At 38.7% G+C, this 15,933-nt stretch overlaps 1 protein-coding gene across 1 annotated transcript; it reads right to left on the minus strand.

The window, feature by feature from the left end:
- Window positions 1–1,204: 1,204 nt before the first annotated feature.
- Window positions 1,205–15,783, minus strand: LOC108677712. The gene is made up of 6 exons (XM_018165980.2): window positions 15,652–15,783; window positions 6,673–6,854; window positions 6,279–6,474; window positions 5,826–5,948; window positions 4,066–4,260; window positions 1,205–3,786 (listed from the first exon to the last, which is right to left on the minus strand). The coding sequence occupies exons 2-6, from the start codon at window positions 6,848–6,850 to the stop codon at window positions 3,621–3,623; spliced, it is 858 nt and encodes a 285-aa protein (XP_018021469.1). The 5' UTR covers window positions 6,851–6,854; window positions 15,652–15,783; the 3' UTR covers window positions 1,205–3,620.
- Window positions 15,784–15,933: the final 150 nt, after the last annotated feature.

Consider the following 15,933-nt stretch of genomic DNA (forward strand, 5'->3'; position numbering starts at 1 on the left):
CATCGCTCCCTTCTTCGTCCTTCCGAGGGCTTCGGTTTAATCACGTTACCTGCGGGTCGCTGGAAATCTTCAAACTTCCGTCGTGCGTCTAAAGTAAGATTTAATGTATTTTGTGATGGTAAAGAAGCGCGGACGAATCAATCTATTTTTGGTGTAATTATTCTACTATTTTGCATGCTGCAGTGCATTGTATGTTTGAATGAAGCATTATCGCTATATTTTCATATCTGATTTCTATTAATGGCAGTAGCGTTCAAAGCTTTGAGATTTATTTGAAAATTGTTTTGGTTTTTATTATTTTATTATTTGAAAATATTCAGACGAAGTTATGGCTAATAAGTGAAGTATTTTATAGCTGGTCTCTTAAAAGTAAGTTCTAAATAAACTACGCCCTTCGGGGGACTTCAGACGCGTGTCTGGACTCGTCAGATGTCCCATGGGGATATTGCGCTCCTAGGGGGATTGTTCCTGAGCGCCCCACCGCTGAGCTCGCGGTGTCTGACCGTAGGTCTCAGTTGTGGGGTTAAGTTATTATGTAGGTAGGATTCCTTACATTTCCCTTCTCTGTCTCTCTCGTGCGGGCGGCCGACGTCCCGTGTAAGCGACCTCTTGTTCGAGTGTCTTCGTTTCTACTGCTTTTCACCTGTCCCTCCTTGTCACTTCATCTCTTTGAGATGCTAACGCTGCTTCTCTCGAGCCAGCTTCAGCGGGCTGAACAATTGAGACCTTCCACCCCTTGTGAGTGATGAATAACTTGAGATTATTGAATAATTGATACCTTCCGCCTCGCTGGCGATGTTGATATTTTGATCTCCGGTGCGAAATAGCTTGATAGCTGAAGCGCTAGCAAACGTTTTACTACTACTTACAAATTCAACAGAAACGAATGACAGTGCAATCGCATACGTATTCCAAAACTTTCCTTATGATGTTATGTTTCATGTACATATATTTTTTACTTTGTTCCAGGAGAACTTGTTTGTAATTCTACTGCATCGAAGTCAACTTGTTTGACCCAACTAGTGCGTCATTTGTCATCGCAAAAAGTTGTTTTGAATTTCAAAAAATTCTCTACAACAGACACTAGGAAGAATGTAGATTCTTATTTTTCTGAATTTCAAAAGAACGTTATTTTCCAATTCTCATGCGAGTCTTAATGTAACTCGCAATAAGTTCTGCCTTCCAAGGAAAACAAACACGCCAGGATACTGTCTGTTTTATTAGAAGAAAATATATGCTGAAACTTGGATGAAATTAATATTTTAAAAAACAACGTAACAAAACGGTTCATTTGAAATGGGGTGAAAAGTTCCTGATCGGTTGCCAGTCAAATTTTACTGTCGGTAGTTCACTCGTAGGTCATGTAGGAGTCGGTCCAAGCTGTCCTGTATCGAACATTTCACTTCTGCCTAAACAAAGTCACGAAGTTGTGAAACACGAAGTTTCTGCCATACAAACGAAGTTGTGTCACGTCAGTCAGCGTCGAAAAAATTGTAATTACTGAAGCATAATCCCCTTTCCACGTCGTCAATCGGGAGTTCGGTTGTCATCAGTCACAAATCTTTGTGTCAATGTCTTAAGGACTTCGTCCACTCGTCGTCGATGATTCTCAAAAATTCGAAAGAAATATTTATCAGGTCATGATAAAAGCTTGTATAATAGGGAAGTCGTCTAAATTAGTGCCTGTAATTGCAGTAGCCTTAAGTGGTCTTAGTCATCTCGGTAAAGCAGTTATGTTCTGATGGTGTTTGTCTCAGCAAACACTTTTCTCTTACAACCTGTTGAATGTCGCAATGACTTCTTCCTGTGGCCGTTCTTTGGGGTTAGTCTCGATCATATTGGTCTAAGTAGTCGGTCTGCATCGATGTCCTTCTCGCAGACAGAATTGAGTCCAAAAGGTCATTTATACGTAGCAGCGAACCAAATAGCCGTAAAAAAAATTATTCGTCTGTCGGATAAATGTCCTGTATTGCAAGTGCGTCCGTCTTTCTTCGCGCTGTGTCAAATTTCGAGGAAACGCCGCTCAGTAACTCCGTCGTGATTTCTTGGTGGCCTTTCAAAGTCAACAGTCACAGTAGAAAATGTCGCTTATCTGACGTAAGTCGTGAAGTCAGTCGTGAAGTCATCCTCGAAACATCCAGTAGTGCATGAACTTCGACGGAGGGTTTTGGTCACTTCGATTACAGTTGTCAATCGTGAAATGTTTGAACTAGTAGTTGAGTCACCTGTTGTTATATAGTTTACAGAGTTCGATAACTTATAGTACAGAGTTCGAGAAGTCTAGTTGCGCATTAAAGTAAAGAAATAATGTCCATTGACTCTATAACGAGTATACGTCTGTATTCAGTCCTAAGCAGTATAAATATATCATTTGTACCAATGCTGTCTCTCCATCATTCTGATTATTCGTCCACTTTCTATACTCATTTACACACACTCATAAGTCTCAGTTACTAAAAAGTAATGCCAAGTAAGGGGACTTTGCCAGTCATCGTGCAATTGAGCAAAGGTCTACGTAAATAACATTTCGTCTATGGTCGCTCTGGTCTAACATTAATACATCTTTAAATTTCTTTGGTGATCTGTCCGGACAAAAATATTAGGTACCTAAAAAATGGGCAATTCCCTAAAAATCTGTCGAAACTATAGCGCGTTTAATTGTACAAATCGCGTAGCAATTATTCTATTTTCCACCACTGCTGACAACTGTAGGTTCCATAACACCCACTCCATGTCTCACAGTGGCTAAATTTACACTCTGTTCGAGCTCCAGATACAAATGCTTCTGTTCATATTATTAAACGTAATAAAAGTTTTCTAGTGAATTTGTGGCAGTTAGTCAAATGTGATTAATCATCGTCAGAGAATATCTTTCGGTTGTAAGTGAGATGGTGACAGTCTTTATTACACGTCTTTTTCTACAGTTGCCCGCAGTTCTGTTCTCAGTGCAGCATATAAAATTTTTTAATTCAGTCTAGTCGCACACAAAAACAAAACTGTTAACTATGTTTATATTATCTATGTCAGTCCATTAAATCAGTTACTCTACGTAAATATTCACACGAGTCGACTGAAGCTGTGAAGGAAGCTTATTTTGGAACAAGGTCTGCCTATCTGGTTCAACAGATCATTTTACCTCAGGTTTTTGTTCAAAGGAGCATAACTTGCTCGACTGTGAAACTTAGAACTACGCAATAAATAACAATTTTTTTTAATTTAACTGGAGCATCCAGCAACGTTCATCAATCAATAAATACTTACGATACAGAAAAAACAACAATCACGATTTGGTAAGAACTTACCACAATAAATAACAAATAAATTACAATAAATTAGGTGCGCAATCGCGCGTACAATTATGAGACGAACGTAAATAAATTTCTGTCAAGTCATCATGCTTCTCTAATCATAAGATAAGATGATTTGAAATCAAGTACGACGCTCTTAAGTACTCAAACTCGTTGACCGTTCGATTACTGTCATAGAAGTGTTCAGGTATTATGAAGTTTCTGCCATTCCTGATCGCTGTGAATGAGAGCCAACGCTCAACGTACCAGTATTAAGATTCATTTTAAACACCATTTAGCTGGTCCATGTCGATTTAAAGCTAACCCTTACAGTTATTCCTCTTTAACGGCTTTTGCCTCAGCCTCGATTTGTTTTTGTTGCTTGCTGACTTTGGAAGGCGCCATGAGCGGCACGCACTTGTAAGATTCGCAGTGGCCATCGCGAGCAGACTTGAAGAGCTTCTCGACCGTGTATGTCTTGGCATACTCGTCTGGCGTCCTAATGCAACAAAGAACAATTATAAACCAGGGAGCAATAGCGCCTTAATTCTTTCAATCCAAAAGGAACTTCAAACATTTTCCTTGCATATGGCCAAGTTTGAATAAGTCCGAAACTTTAAAGCAATGTGAATTTTTTCGGTTGCTTGTTTAAAATTGCATTTACTTTTAAAATGGAAATTTTATCTTTAGAATTTTTAAATGCGAAATGATGGATCACAATCAATATTTATATATCTCTTCATGATATTCAGCATTAAAATTATTCTTATTTACTCACAAAGTAGCAGTGAGGTACATAATCTTCTGCAAGATAGAAGAGCCTTCGTGGCGCCCGACTTGCGCAATCTCACAGAAGAGTCGCTCCTGGCAGTCCCTGGTGGTGTACGACAGGAAGTCCGCCTTCTCAACGGCCCTCAGGAGCGGCAGTTCGAAGGGCTTTAGAGTTTCTTCGACGTTGTTGGACATCGAGCGACTGCAAAGAGCCAGGAAATATTTGTCATTTTGCGTTCCCAAAATATTATTTAAAAGTATCTATCTTTTTTGGTTCCCTGTTAGTTAGTTTTTTTAGTTTTAGTTTAGTTTAGCTAAATTAAATTTATAAAATGTGTTCATTTATGTTCATCAGAACACTGCACAACAACAAAATGACCAGATATTTATTGTACGGCGCGGCACTAGAACCTTAAACAATTCTTCTACTATCGATGCGGACTACCGTAGGTAGGAATAAGAACGTAAGGGCCTCACAGAGGCTATTATAATCACTCCGTGGTCCTACGGAAATAATTTTTTTAGCTGTGGAATTTAGTTCAGCGTATCAATTTGGTTGGAGGAATCAGTAGTTTGTCCTCAAAAGTAGGACACGAGGCCGAGTGTGGCACTCGGGCAGCGCGTTTTTATGATCCCGTGCAAACCGTTCACTGAGCAGTAGCCGGTCTAAGAAAAAGTTGTTCAGCAAGTCTGACGATTTTGCATCTGTTTCCAACTTCCCCAAGGACGGACTACGGGATCTATTGGTAGATGACTTAGATAATAATATTTAATTTTTGAAACTTCAGATAAGATTTCTCCTTTAGCTCCACTTTCTCAAATTCCTTCTTATTTTTTCTCTTGAATTCTAGGCCGCAGGTTGAACGCAATGCGCACAAAAAATGCCCCAGTCAGGCTTCCGTTGCATCCTATTTCCTTAGCCGCACATTAATTGGGAGATTAGGCCAACGGCGAAAGGCACTCACATGATTTCCTTCAATAAGAAGGATATATGATGGAAATCATTCACATCTTTTTCCTCATCAAGAAAAATTTTCGGATTTTTTTTTTAGAAAACTTTACATACTTTATTTTTAATCATATAATTCATTATTTTGTACGCTGATACTAAAGTTCCAGATTTTTCTGAGAGAAAATCTACTGGATGATATAAAAAAATATGTTCATACCCAACAACGTTAGGCTTGATCATCGTACGAATACATGTGCTGAGATTCGTAGTTTATTCACGATTACCTTTCTAGTTTGGGGAGACCGAATAAGCATATAATATGATTTATTAACTTCTCATTGAGCTAAAACTTTTAAATATCATTGCAACATCCCATATACAACATCCATTGAATATGTACCCCCAACATCCCATTGCAACATCCATTGAATATGTTTGCGTCTTTGCGATGTGATTAAATGACTACACTATAATAAATGACTATAGTCATAATAAATGACTATATAGACTATAACGATGAGCTTTTTGTGTGTATGTCCTACAGACACAGTTTGGCCCGGCAACAGGTCGTTTTATTGCTACGTGCGCACTCTACTCGTGTTGGGGGGTAAGAATGTGTGTCACTATTTGAACAAGATCCGGGACAAATAATACGCTAATAGGATAAAGAGCACTGCTCTAAGATCGGGGAACAATTTTTGTATACATATTTTTAGTGTATTTTATCACGCTAATAAGATAAAGAGACAGATCGGGGAACCATTTTTTATGCATATTTATGATTGTATTTTATCACGTGGGAAGCCTTGACTCACCCGACAATGGGTATGGTGAAGAGACCCGTGGGCATGGCTGCGAGCACCAGCGCCATGGGCACCGCTACCACTGCGGCGTCGAACGCGAAGTCCCCCCAGGTGTACTCGTCCTCTTCTTCGAAGCTGAGGGCATCAATCAAGAAAAATATTAAGTTAACTAAAATCACCCATCAAAACATATGTAAGTGAGACTATTGCAAAATTTAACAACTTCTCTATAAAAGAATCTAAGTTTTGAATCATTTAAGCCTTTGAATCATCCAATCATTTATCAGAATATTAGACGAAAGTGCTAATCTACGATTGTAATTAACTTGGAAACAGTTATATACAGTATGGCACAATGTTTTTTTTCAATAATCAACAAACATTTCTGTCTGTGTCATTTCTGTCCTACAAACGAACGCGCGATCGTGGTGTGCGTATATACGGAGCGTTCATAGTAGCACTCACTTGTCGTCACGGGCGGGGTGGTTGCTCTGGTAAGGGTTGTAGGCGGCATAAGAGGAGCCGAGGTTGCCAAGCACACCAGAATGATCTAAGCCAGGGTACAAATAGTCCGAATCTTCAAAGTCCTCGTACTCGTCATCGTTACCAAAGCCTAAGTAGTTCATGAAGGTTGTACTCATTCTTTGGAAGAAAGATCGACCTGAAATACGCACGTATGTTTGAGTAAAGTTTTGTAGGTCAGTCATATTTTCGTCAGTCCAATAAAAATAGAGGTCAAAGCTAATGGGATAAATTACTTGAATCATTCCATCACACGTAAAAAATTTTTCGTTGCATTCATTCGATATAATTATTTCGAAATATGAAGTTTGAACGATAGCCAAATAGCCACACTCACCTCTGGTGTAGGCTCTGCCCTTCTTGATTATTCTGGCGAGCTGTGGGGAGTTTTTGATCACTTGTGTTTGTTCTGACAATTCGGGCGCTGTCTCTTCGGTGGCTTTTGAGTCTTGAACGGCGGCTCCCAGCACGGCGGTCACGCCCACCAACAACAGCAGCATTGCTGAACGATGCATCTTTCTGAAGGAGAAATGTTATAATATATCATTCTTTTCCAGTGGTGAGAGCATTTTCAAAAATGTGCAAGTCGACGATTTAAGAATAAGAATAAGAGGAATACTGTTTTGTTTCTGATAAAATAATGTCTTCGCTGTTGAGCTAAAAATTTTATGTATTTTTTTTAATTAATGAGTGAAAGAAATTGAGAGCAATATGAAGAAGAAAAAAGCTTTATTGAATTACACCCTACACTCAAACTCATTAAGGAACATATTTAATTTGGTTAATTTTTCAAACGTCAAGCAAAATCCTAACAATAAGAGGTTCTTACGATTTAAAAGTTTAACGCGCAATCAGCGGCTTTGCTAGGCAGAAGAAAGTTTTGAAAGTTGTTTTTTTTTGGCCCTTGCAAGTTTTTGTGTGGTCAACTGTAACTGTATCTTTCACCAAATATTTTCTCGCGTTATAAAAAGATAAATTTAAACAGCGTAATTTCGACACATTGAGACCCAGTGAATCAATCCCCAAATTTGGTTCATGGTAATCTACGGATCCGTCGTGGCTCCTGTAGCATATAAAGTTTCCTGTATTCTTAATAATTAGCCGCTAAGATGAAGCACGTTTAGAAGTCGTGCTCCGTAAGCCTTCGTTCTTGTTTCATGTTCATTATGTTGGTTCCAATAAAGCCTGTTCCGTGCTGCCGTGTTCTTCCCACCCTTCACGCGCGTAACTTCAAACATTACAGCTCCAACAACACCATCAGAATAACATGTGATTGTAGTTAATTGGAGTTTCAGCGGAGGAGGTGCCTTACTTTCTGCCTTGTGTGTTGAGAATAAAAGCTATAGATGCCAATAAAAGCTATAGATGCCCGGGAGGTGCGCTTTCTTCTCAAGAACTTTCCATAGGAAAGTTCTTGAGGGCAGGGTGGAAAGGGCAGGGTGGCCCAGTGGTTAAAGTACAGAGTACCAAGATTGGCGCAGAGAGGCGCGGGTTCGATCCCAGCTCTGTGCGCCAGTTTCTGGTCAGAATCGGCGAGGAGGCCGGGCGGTTAAGCATAGCAGAATTGTAGCAGTGAGTTGCGAGTTCGAGACCGCAAAATGCTGTGAATGTTCTGCGATGTTAAGAATCGGCGACAGGCCTACGGCCTAATAACGCTGAAACCGCTATAATCAACTGATTGGTCGCGTGACGTTCATGACACGTACGGACGTATGGATCGATGGCGCTCGGTTTCACATGGGCACCGCAGCAGCACAACACGTACGTATACTTCCATCAAACTTTATATGATGAACGTAATGTCAATTCTCTCACTGCCAAAATTTCTAGTGAATAAGGATCTAATGCACTTCTGCATAATATTTACACTGGGTGATTTCTTGGTAAATTTACACGGTTCTTACAGAATAAAATTATTTAGGAAAAAGAAGAAAAAATGTCCCTGCGAAGTATGAAGGCTGTGAAAATAAAAGATTATAAATTTTCTGTTCACTCTATGGCGAGAAGGGCATTGTTCAAGCCTCCTCGTAACAAATAGATTCGTGTGTCGGTAAAATTATTCGTGTTAGTTAAAGTAGCAACATGTGGCGTCACTCAAGCCATGACTTGCAGAGGCTCACTGAACTCATTGTCCGCTGGATGACATCGCTGTTACATGTTCCTTACGAGCACAACCATGCAGCCGTTGTCTTCAAGTGATCATCATTGAACGAACAATGTTCATGACCATATAGTTTAACTTTTAAACCAAAGTAGTGATTTTCATCATATAAAGTTGCAGGTTTATTGGTGTCTTAATTGTAATTATATGTGCTGAAAGTTGCGTTAACAGTGCATTGAAATAGGATTTGCGAGTCCAGCATTCAGGTGACCAACGAGAGCTGTGACAAGTCTTCAGTGATTTAACATTTACTTAAGTTCTTCTATACATCAAGTAATATTTTTTTTTTCTTTTTTTCATAACAAGTTTAAGGCAGAATCCTCGATCTCAAACTATTTATTTATTGGGGCCAAAAGGCTTTTTGAATCGATGAATGCAAATAAGTTCTTAAGTATTTTGCTCTATATCGCTCGCATTTGAGTGACGAGTCAGAGTTGTTCATCGGAACGGCAGCATCGGAATATTTCGATGCTCAATGATTTATCGCTAATTTGCTATAGATAGCAATACAAATGAGATATGTTACTGATTTTACATATTTTTCACCACTTACATATTTCGGTTGAATATATTACTTATAAGGAATAGATTAGTGCAATTTCTGACATAAGAGCCCCTGCGATGCTCCTAGAGTTTGCGTGTTGCGAAGATGCTTATTTACTCACACCATTACCGCCTCGGCTCAGGTTACCGTTATTTTAAAAATCAGCAAGAGTTTCTTCCAGCGTAGCCATAATATTGAAAAAATATCGCTGATCTAGAGCTCGTTGTCTATAAGAACGAGGTAGAGGGTAGGAGGAGTGGTAGACGAGAGGGCAGGCAGAGGGGGGGAGTGCCCCAGAGCAGCCAACGGAACGCTGCCTGCACTGTACGACCGTTACTCTGTAGCGCGCATCTGCCGCTGGCCGAGTTACCTACCTAACGCCACGTCGTGATTCTTTTAGAATAGAATAGAATAGAAGTGTCGGCGTTGAAGAAATAGGCCCATGGCCTGTTGCCGATTCTTGAACTTTTCGTGACTTGATTCACAAGGGATCCGGCCTTTGGAACCCGATCTTTCCATAACTGACGATTGATTGAGATGGCTGCTGGACTTATTGCCTGGTCCGTAAAATAGTGACGGTAACTTCTTAAACTTAATCGTCAATGTCGCTTGAATCTTATTTATGAATCCTATCCTATGAATCTTCACCGTGTAGTTATTGAATTTAACTTTAAAATATTGACGGTAATTTCTTAATTTAATCGTCAATGTCGCTTGAATCTTATGTATTCATCGTGTAATTACTGAACTTAACTTTAAAATAGTGACGGTGACTTCGTACTTTAATCGTCAATGTCGCTTGAATCCTATGTATTCACCGTGTAATTACTGAATTTAAACATGAGACATCGTATTTTGGACGGGTCAGTTTTAGGGCCGTTGGAATCAATAAGTGACATTGGAAATGTTAGCTAAAAATTTAAAAAGAAGCATCATAAATGAGAACATATATTGTCTCTTTATCAAGTTAATATCTAACATAAGGATCGGCATTTCTATCCATCTACTACTTAAATACAATAACTAATCATTCGTACTTTTCACCGCACACTCAATTAAGTGTTGCAATTAAGACGGAGCAAAAGCGTTACATTAATGTTCACTGTTAAATTAAATAGTTTATACGAGACGAATCTATGCTTGCTCCCCCAAAATGACCTCTCTTGTGTTCGGTTGCCATGTTTCATTACCTGCCAGGAGTACAACAATACGCACGTTAAAGACGTAAAAATAATTCGTGCTGTGATCATAGCCTCAACCGATAGTATCTTGGACGCCTAGTAAACCATTTAAGTAATAATTTTATTAACAAGATCTGCTGACCTTCTCATTAATTGAGATTTTGCACTAGTTTGGTGCGTGAGTTAACGCGATGACCGCATAGTAATTTATTCGTATTTGTTTCTTATGAGATTGTAACGAGATTAATTCTCATCTCAACTTTCACTGAATAATTATTTAGAGTTATTATAATAATTATTTCAGAAACTCGCATTAATTCCTCTCAACTTCTTCTTAAACTTAATTTGAATTATTCAGGTCTAGTAATCATGATAATAAGTTGCTATGAATTACCATAGCCATTGATCGTGAAGCAAGATTGATACGAGCTCATGACCATCCCCACAAGACGTTTGGGCCCCAACGCTAGGATCGTGATAAATACGACTCGGTTTCTATGAAACTAATAACTCTGCTGTGCTCGTAAGCTTAATGCAATCTCTAGTAGCCATATCATTATAATCTTGGCATCAATCGGTCTTATGCGGTGTCAGAGTCATTCCACGATTCTGGAACGATTATATTGTTAAGAAATAGTGCAGAGAATTACCTGTAAAAGCATTACCTTATTTTTACAAGGTTTATGTCAACCCCAATCACGCTTTCTCGGTTCAACCTCACCACTGTGAAATTAAAATATTTTTCTTGGCACCAATTTTGATCGAGAAAAGATGATAAACATTATTTCTTTCATTTAAAATTAACATTTATTGTTGGTATCATCTAGGTATGGCGAAGCAGTTCAGTATAATGACTTTGTATCGATTGCGTGAAACGGTTAGCGCAACTATGGTTCTCTAACCTAATGTGTGAATGGGGGACGAAACTTCAAGTAAACTTAGAGTCTAGTAAATACTGTATAAATAGAATACTGAAAGTCTATTAAATAGTACATGGATAATATACAAAGAGTCTATAATATACTGCACAAATAGTATGAGAATCATGTACACGTAGGGCCTCTGGGCCCAGAGCTCGCACCTGCGATCGAGTCTACGACCCGCATACTCCAGCCCGGACGGCCAGTTTTTATCAGAGATGAAAATGCGGCGGCCAGTCCTTCACGGTCGCTTTCTTTTTCTCTCTCACTGAGCTCAATCTCTGCTATTGCTGAGAGTGCAAGAGATCGCTGAACAATGAACATCTCGGCAGTTTTCACCTAATATTTCATTCAAAGATCGCGTAAACAACGCCCAACTTAAGGTCGCGTTCTACAGGACGATTTCTTTTATTTTGGGGGAAACTGTCGCTGAAGTCCAAATATTACGGACCTGTTCCAATTTTTTTACACTGTCGAGCAGCTTTCTCTGAGAACAGCAAATGAGAGATGATTTTCTGTCGATTTGAAAGTTTTCTGGATAAGACTTGTGAATTTTTCCACCTATACCAATGTAAACATTTACGGTCATGTTCTCGTGTAGAACTTGCATTCACAATAAATGCTTTGGCAATACCTAGGAGTCTATTTCACTAACTATGTATCTATAGAGACTGTCTCATTACGAGTTGAAAATATCCGGAACTGCTTCACAAGTCTAAAGTAGATCTAAAACATTGACACTGCAAGATTATTTTGAAAATCCACAAATGCGCTTGACAGACACCTTTTCGTGGGGAATCGCTACTGTAAGCAATTTCCTGCTCTATCACCATAAGTCCTTTTGTAACCCACAGAGTAATTCCCTCTTGAATATTTTAATCAATCTAGCAGTGAGAAATTAAATCTACAATCGATCGGGTATGCGCCGTTGCCGCTGCCTGCTCCTCTGCATGCCGAGCCCGACTTTCTACACCGAGCTTGGCGCGATCACCTCAGGGAACGGGACAAGCTACAACCTCAATATTTTTTGTCACTTACACATGAGGATTGGAACTGTTCTCTGTGGCATGCAATAGTATGAACGATGAGAAGCTCCCTAGAGATTTATTTTATGCAATCGACAGGTTGATTTAACGTGTATTCACCAATGCTATTGATAACGAATAACTATTTATTCTGAGACAATCAGGTAACCGAAAATTTCATTGTGATGGTCAGTAAACGACGAAGAAAAATAAGAGAAATCTAATTAATTAAATTTAATTTAAAATTTCCTCATGTCAGGACGACAAATAAAACATTGAATGAGTCAAACAATAATTTTCTGGGACTCAAGAGCCCAAGCTGTCAATGATAGGGAATTTGCGTTACAAATGCGCTTATTAATCCTTAGAGGATTCCTGTTTTTTTTTCAGACTTGGTGTATGCTATGTACGATTCTACCTTACAATATATCAAGCTCTCATGTATTGTTGTTCTCTGAGATGTCGTATATATACCATATAATTTTGTAAATATACCATCCCACGATCAATCATACCACCATCAAAGTGGTCTTCTAATTGCCTTGCAAAAAGGTATTGCTCCTCCCCTGTGTAAAAGAGCAGCAGCACTCGACTAAAGCAGATTAGAGTCAGTCACTTTTCGAGATTAATTCAATGCGATTGCAGAGGAAAGTTTTCAGAAATAAGGCTCGCGTGCTGCATTGTCATCGGCTTAGATCAACGTTGTTATATTTGAAGAGTCCTCTGCTGAAGTTAGAGAAATACCACAGCAAATCTAAGGTGCATGCCGATCTCTCATGAGCACACAGCGCCATATGGAAGAGGCATCACTTTATGTACCTTGAGGGTTCGTAGCGTCAAGAAAAGAAGTTAATTGGCAGACTACCGTAAACACTCACGATGTTTACTCTCTCGCTGCTGCAAACACCGCAGCTAAAAATTATAAATTTATTCGTTTACAGATCATTTCGAATACTTTATGCCGGTGCCATCGTCTGATCTAAACTGAAATGCTGGAATTGAGGTCAGGCGGTGAAGTGATAGAAATTCTTTCGATCTCGATTATGCGGATTCGAGCCCGTCGAAACCGTGATGAATATGTTGATCTTTGCTTCGGAGTCAGCAACTTGCACACTCGAGTGACTAACGGACCCATCATTGCTTTTAATGAGGAGGAAAATGATTGAAGCGTGACAACGGTCAATGGGCTTCGTATTTTTTGTAACTGAGCTCAATCAAGGAAAGATGCTCCATAAGCTGAACTGAAGCTTCGAGATAGGAGAACATAACGAACAGAAATGGATCTAAGAGATCTCATAGAGTGCAGTGTGGTGCAAGGAAACTGACCTTCCTTAGTAAGTATTACTGAGTAATACTTTTTAGAACTATAGTAAGGTGTCCAATGATACTCGTGTACATGCAAAGCGTAATAATCCATTGATATATCATAGTGCGGGACTATGATAAATTGCCGCAAAAATCTACGGGTCACTGATGGCTCAAGCTCCTATACGAGTAAAAGGTGTTTCTAGGCGAGGAAACAACGCAAAAATAACCTGTTATCCTTAGCTCAGATGATAACCGTCAATATAAAGTGCACAAGTTAATTTGTGTAAGTTATTTGACCTATTATATTACTTTGAATTCTCATTTATTCTGCTGCTTCTAACACATTTAGTTTGGTTCCAAAATAGTAACTTTAGATGGTTCAATTTTAGGTTTTCTATCATACGAAAAAAAGATTGAAGCTCTGCCAAATTAATAAGCTGAACAACGAAGAAAATGAACTCTAAATTTTTTAACACGATTTGCTAAACGCAATATCTTCTGATAAATCAAATGACTTATACAAGATTTATTCATTGTAAGCCATAAAACAAACTTGAAAAACAATTTTCAACGCATTAACATGTGAACATGTTCAGAAAAAATATGTTCACATGTTTTTTCATGTGAACATGTTCAGACAGTGCGCATGCAACATTTTTTTTCAATTTTCTCGAGAAGAAAAGACCGTATAGGCAGCTGCCTGCGCACGCGCTGTTGCGTACTAATGTTTGCCTAGGCTGGCCTATACTGAAGACGGCGGCTACGCGCACGCCCGTCTACACTCACAGGGAAGAGAAAACAAACAAACGCTAATTCCATTAAAATTCACGACCGATATGAGAAGTATGAGTATGGACCATCAAATATTCATGAGCTAGCAGACAATCGTCATAATTTCTAAGTATAATTAGATAGCCAGAATTTAAACTTCCAAACTGTTGCTAGTTTTTCGTTAAAGTTGACCGACTTTCTTCGACTGTGGGTTGCATTTCATGTTTGAGTCTTATCTGACTTTTATCTTTTCCATTTTAAAATATTGATTTATTCGTCGAAAGAAAACAAGTTGTAAAGCAACAATTCAAATAATTCAATAATAAGTGGCAGAGCAATAATTCATTCAGTTTTAAACAGAAAATTATGGTCATTACTGTATTAAATTAACGAATCCAAATCATTTACAGCGTCAATCATCAGAGCTTTAATTTCCTCTCAATCCAAAATACTCGTTCAAACTACTGGATTTCGGATTTCAATCGCATGTATTGAACAATAAATGATTTATACTTAAAACTCTGCACGATTGACGATCATTGCTGTTGTTTAGTTGAGCATTACAGTCATATGCAGCCACGGAGGGAACTGCAACGCGCGCCAGCTACCGACCTGTAAGTAATGGCTGTAAGTCGTTAATGGAATATCTTACTGTATAGTGGCAGTGGGGGCAAATTGTAGCGCTCGGTAACGGGGCAGCGCTCGGCAATATTTATATATAATCTAAAAATTAAATTTATTCTTTCTACCGACTTGCGACAAGATTTAGATTTGTTCAAAAATCACTCGGAGAAATTTATAGAAAATTACTTTAAGAAAGCACTGTTAAACTTTTTTTCATATTTTATTTTTTTATCTTAACAAACTACTCGTAATTAGATTAAACTTGTTTACCTTTAAACTTAAACTTGAAAATAAATGTTTTTACGTCCGTACCCATTGATGATCAACATGAAATAATAATCGGAAGGTAAAGTTTTTTTGATGCGTAGTCTCGATATTAATTTAAAGTTTATTCTCGAAAAAAAAACGTGATTTATAACGGAAGCTTATATAACTTATTTAATTTATAAATGGGACGAAGATTTTCCGGCAAAAATAAAAGTATCATAAAATACTGGACCGTAATTACTGAAAGCTAAGCATAAGAACACAAAAATCTAATAAAAAAATTTAATTCTTATTCTTTGAAACGATTAACTTCATTCTCAGGTGGAAGACGAGAAACCTAAAAAAAACTGAATCAGTAACGTAATCCTCTAAATTCATTAACCAATTCTAACACCCCCACGAAATTCACTGGAGATTACACGGGGTAAATTAGCTGGTCAAGCCGACCTGTAGAAACTTTTGCTTTGTTGAATCCTTCTCGCACACCCAATAAAAAATCTGCAAATGTAACTTACTATGAATTGTACGAGTGATCTGAGCGAGTGTTGGTAGAATGCCGGTCGGTCAAGTCCGGATTGAGAACTAGGGCAGTTGCACGGGAGGTGCAGAGACACAGAGGGCACTACGTACTGCGTCACTGTTCACACGATAATGGCGCGGGTGTCGACTTTCTGCCCTTATATACCTCCTTTCTTCGCGCTCTATGCATCTCTCTCGAGATAGGCTGCCCGACCTGCTTCACCAACAGGATGGAAAGTTACAAAAATTCACAATGGCTTCTCATTGTGAACGTAGTA

Source organism: Hyalella azteca, unplaced genomic scaffold (assembly GCF_000764305.2).
Source record: "Hyalella azteca isolate HAZT.00-mixed unplaced genomic scaffold, Hazt_2.0.2 contig15760, whole genome shotgun sequence".
Lineage (NCBI taxonomy): Eukaryota > Metazoa > Arthropoda > Malacostraca > Amphipoda > Hyalellidae > Hyalella > Hyalella azteca.

What these genes read in the sequence shown, in the direction of transcription:
- LOC108677712 (XM_018165980.2), bottom strand. Translation starts at nt 6,850, where the DNA reads ATGCATCGTTCAGCAATGCTGCTGTTGTTGGTGGGCGTGACCGCCGTG. An exon ending in GGGCAGAGCCTACACCAGAG is followed by an intron (nt 6,475 to 6,672) that starts GTGAGTGTGGCT and finishes TGCGTATTTCAG; the next exon opens with GTCGATCTTTCTTCCAAAGA. An exon ending in ATGTACCTCACTGCTACTTT is followed by an intron (nt 3,787 to 4,065) that starts GTGAGTAAATAA and finishes TTGTTGCATTAG; the next exon opens with GACGCCAGACGAGTATGCCA.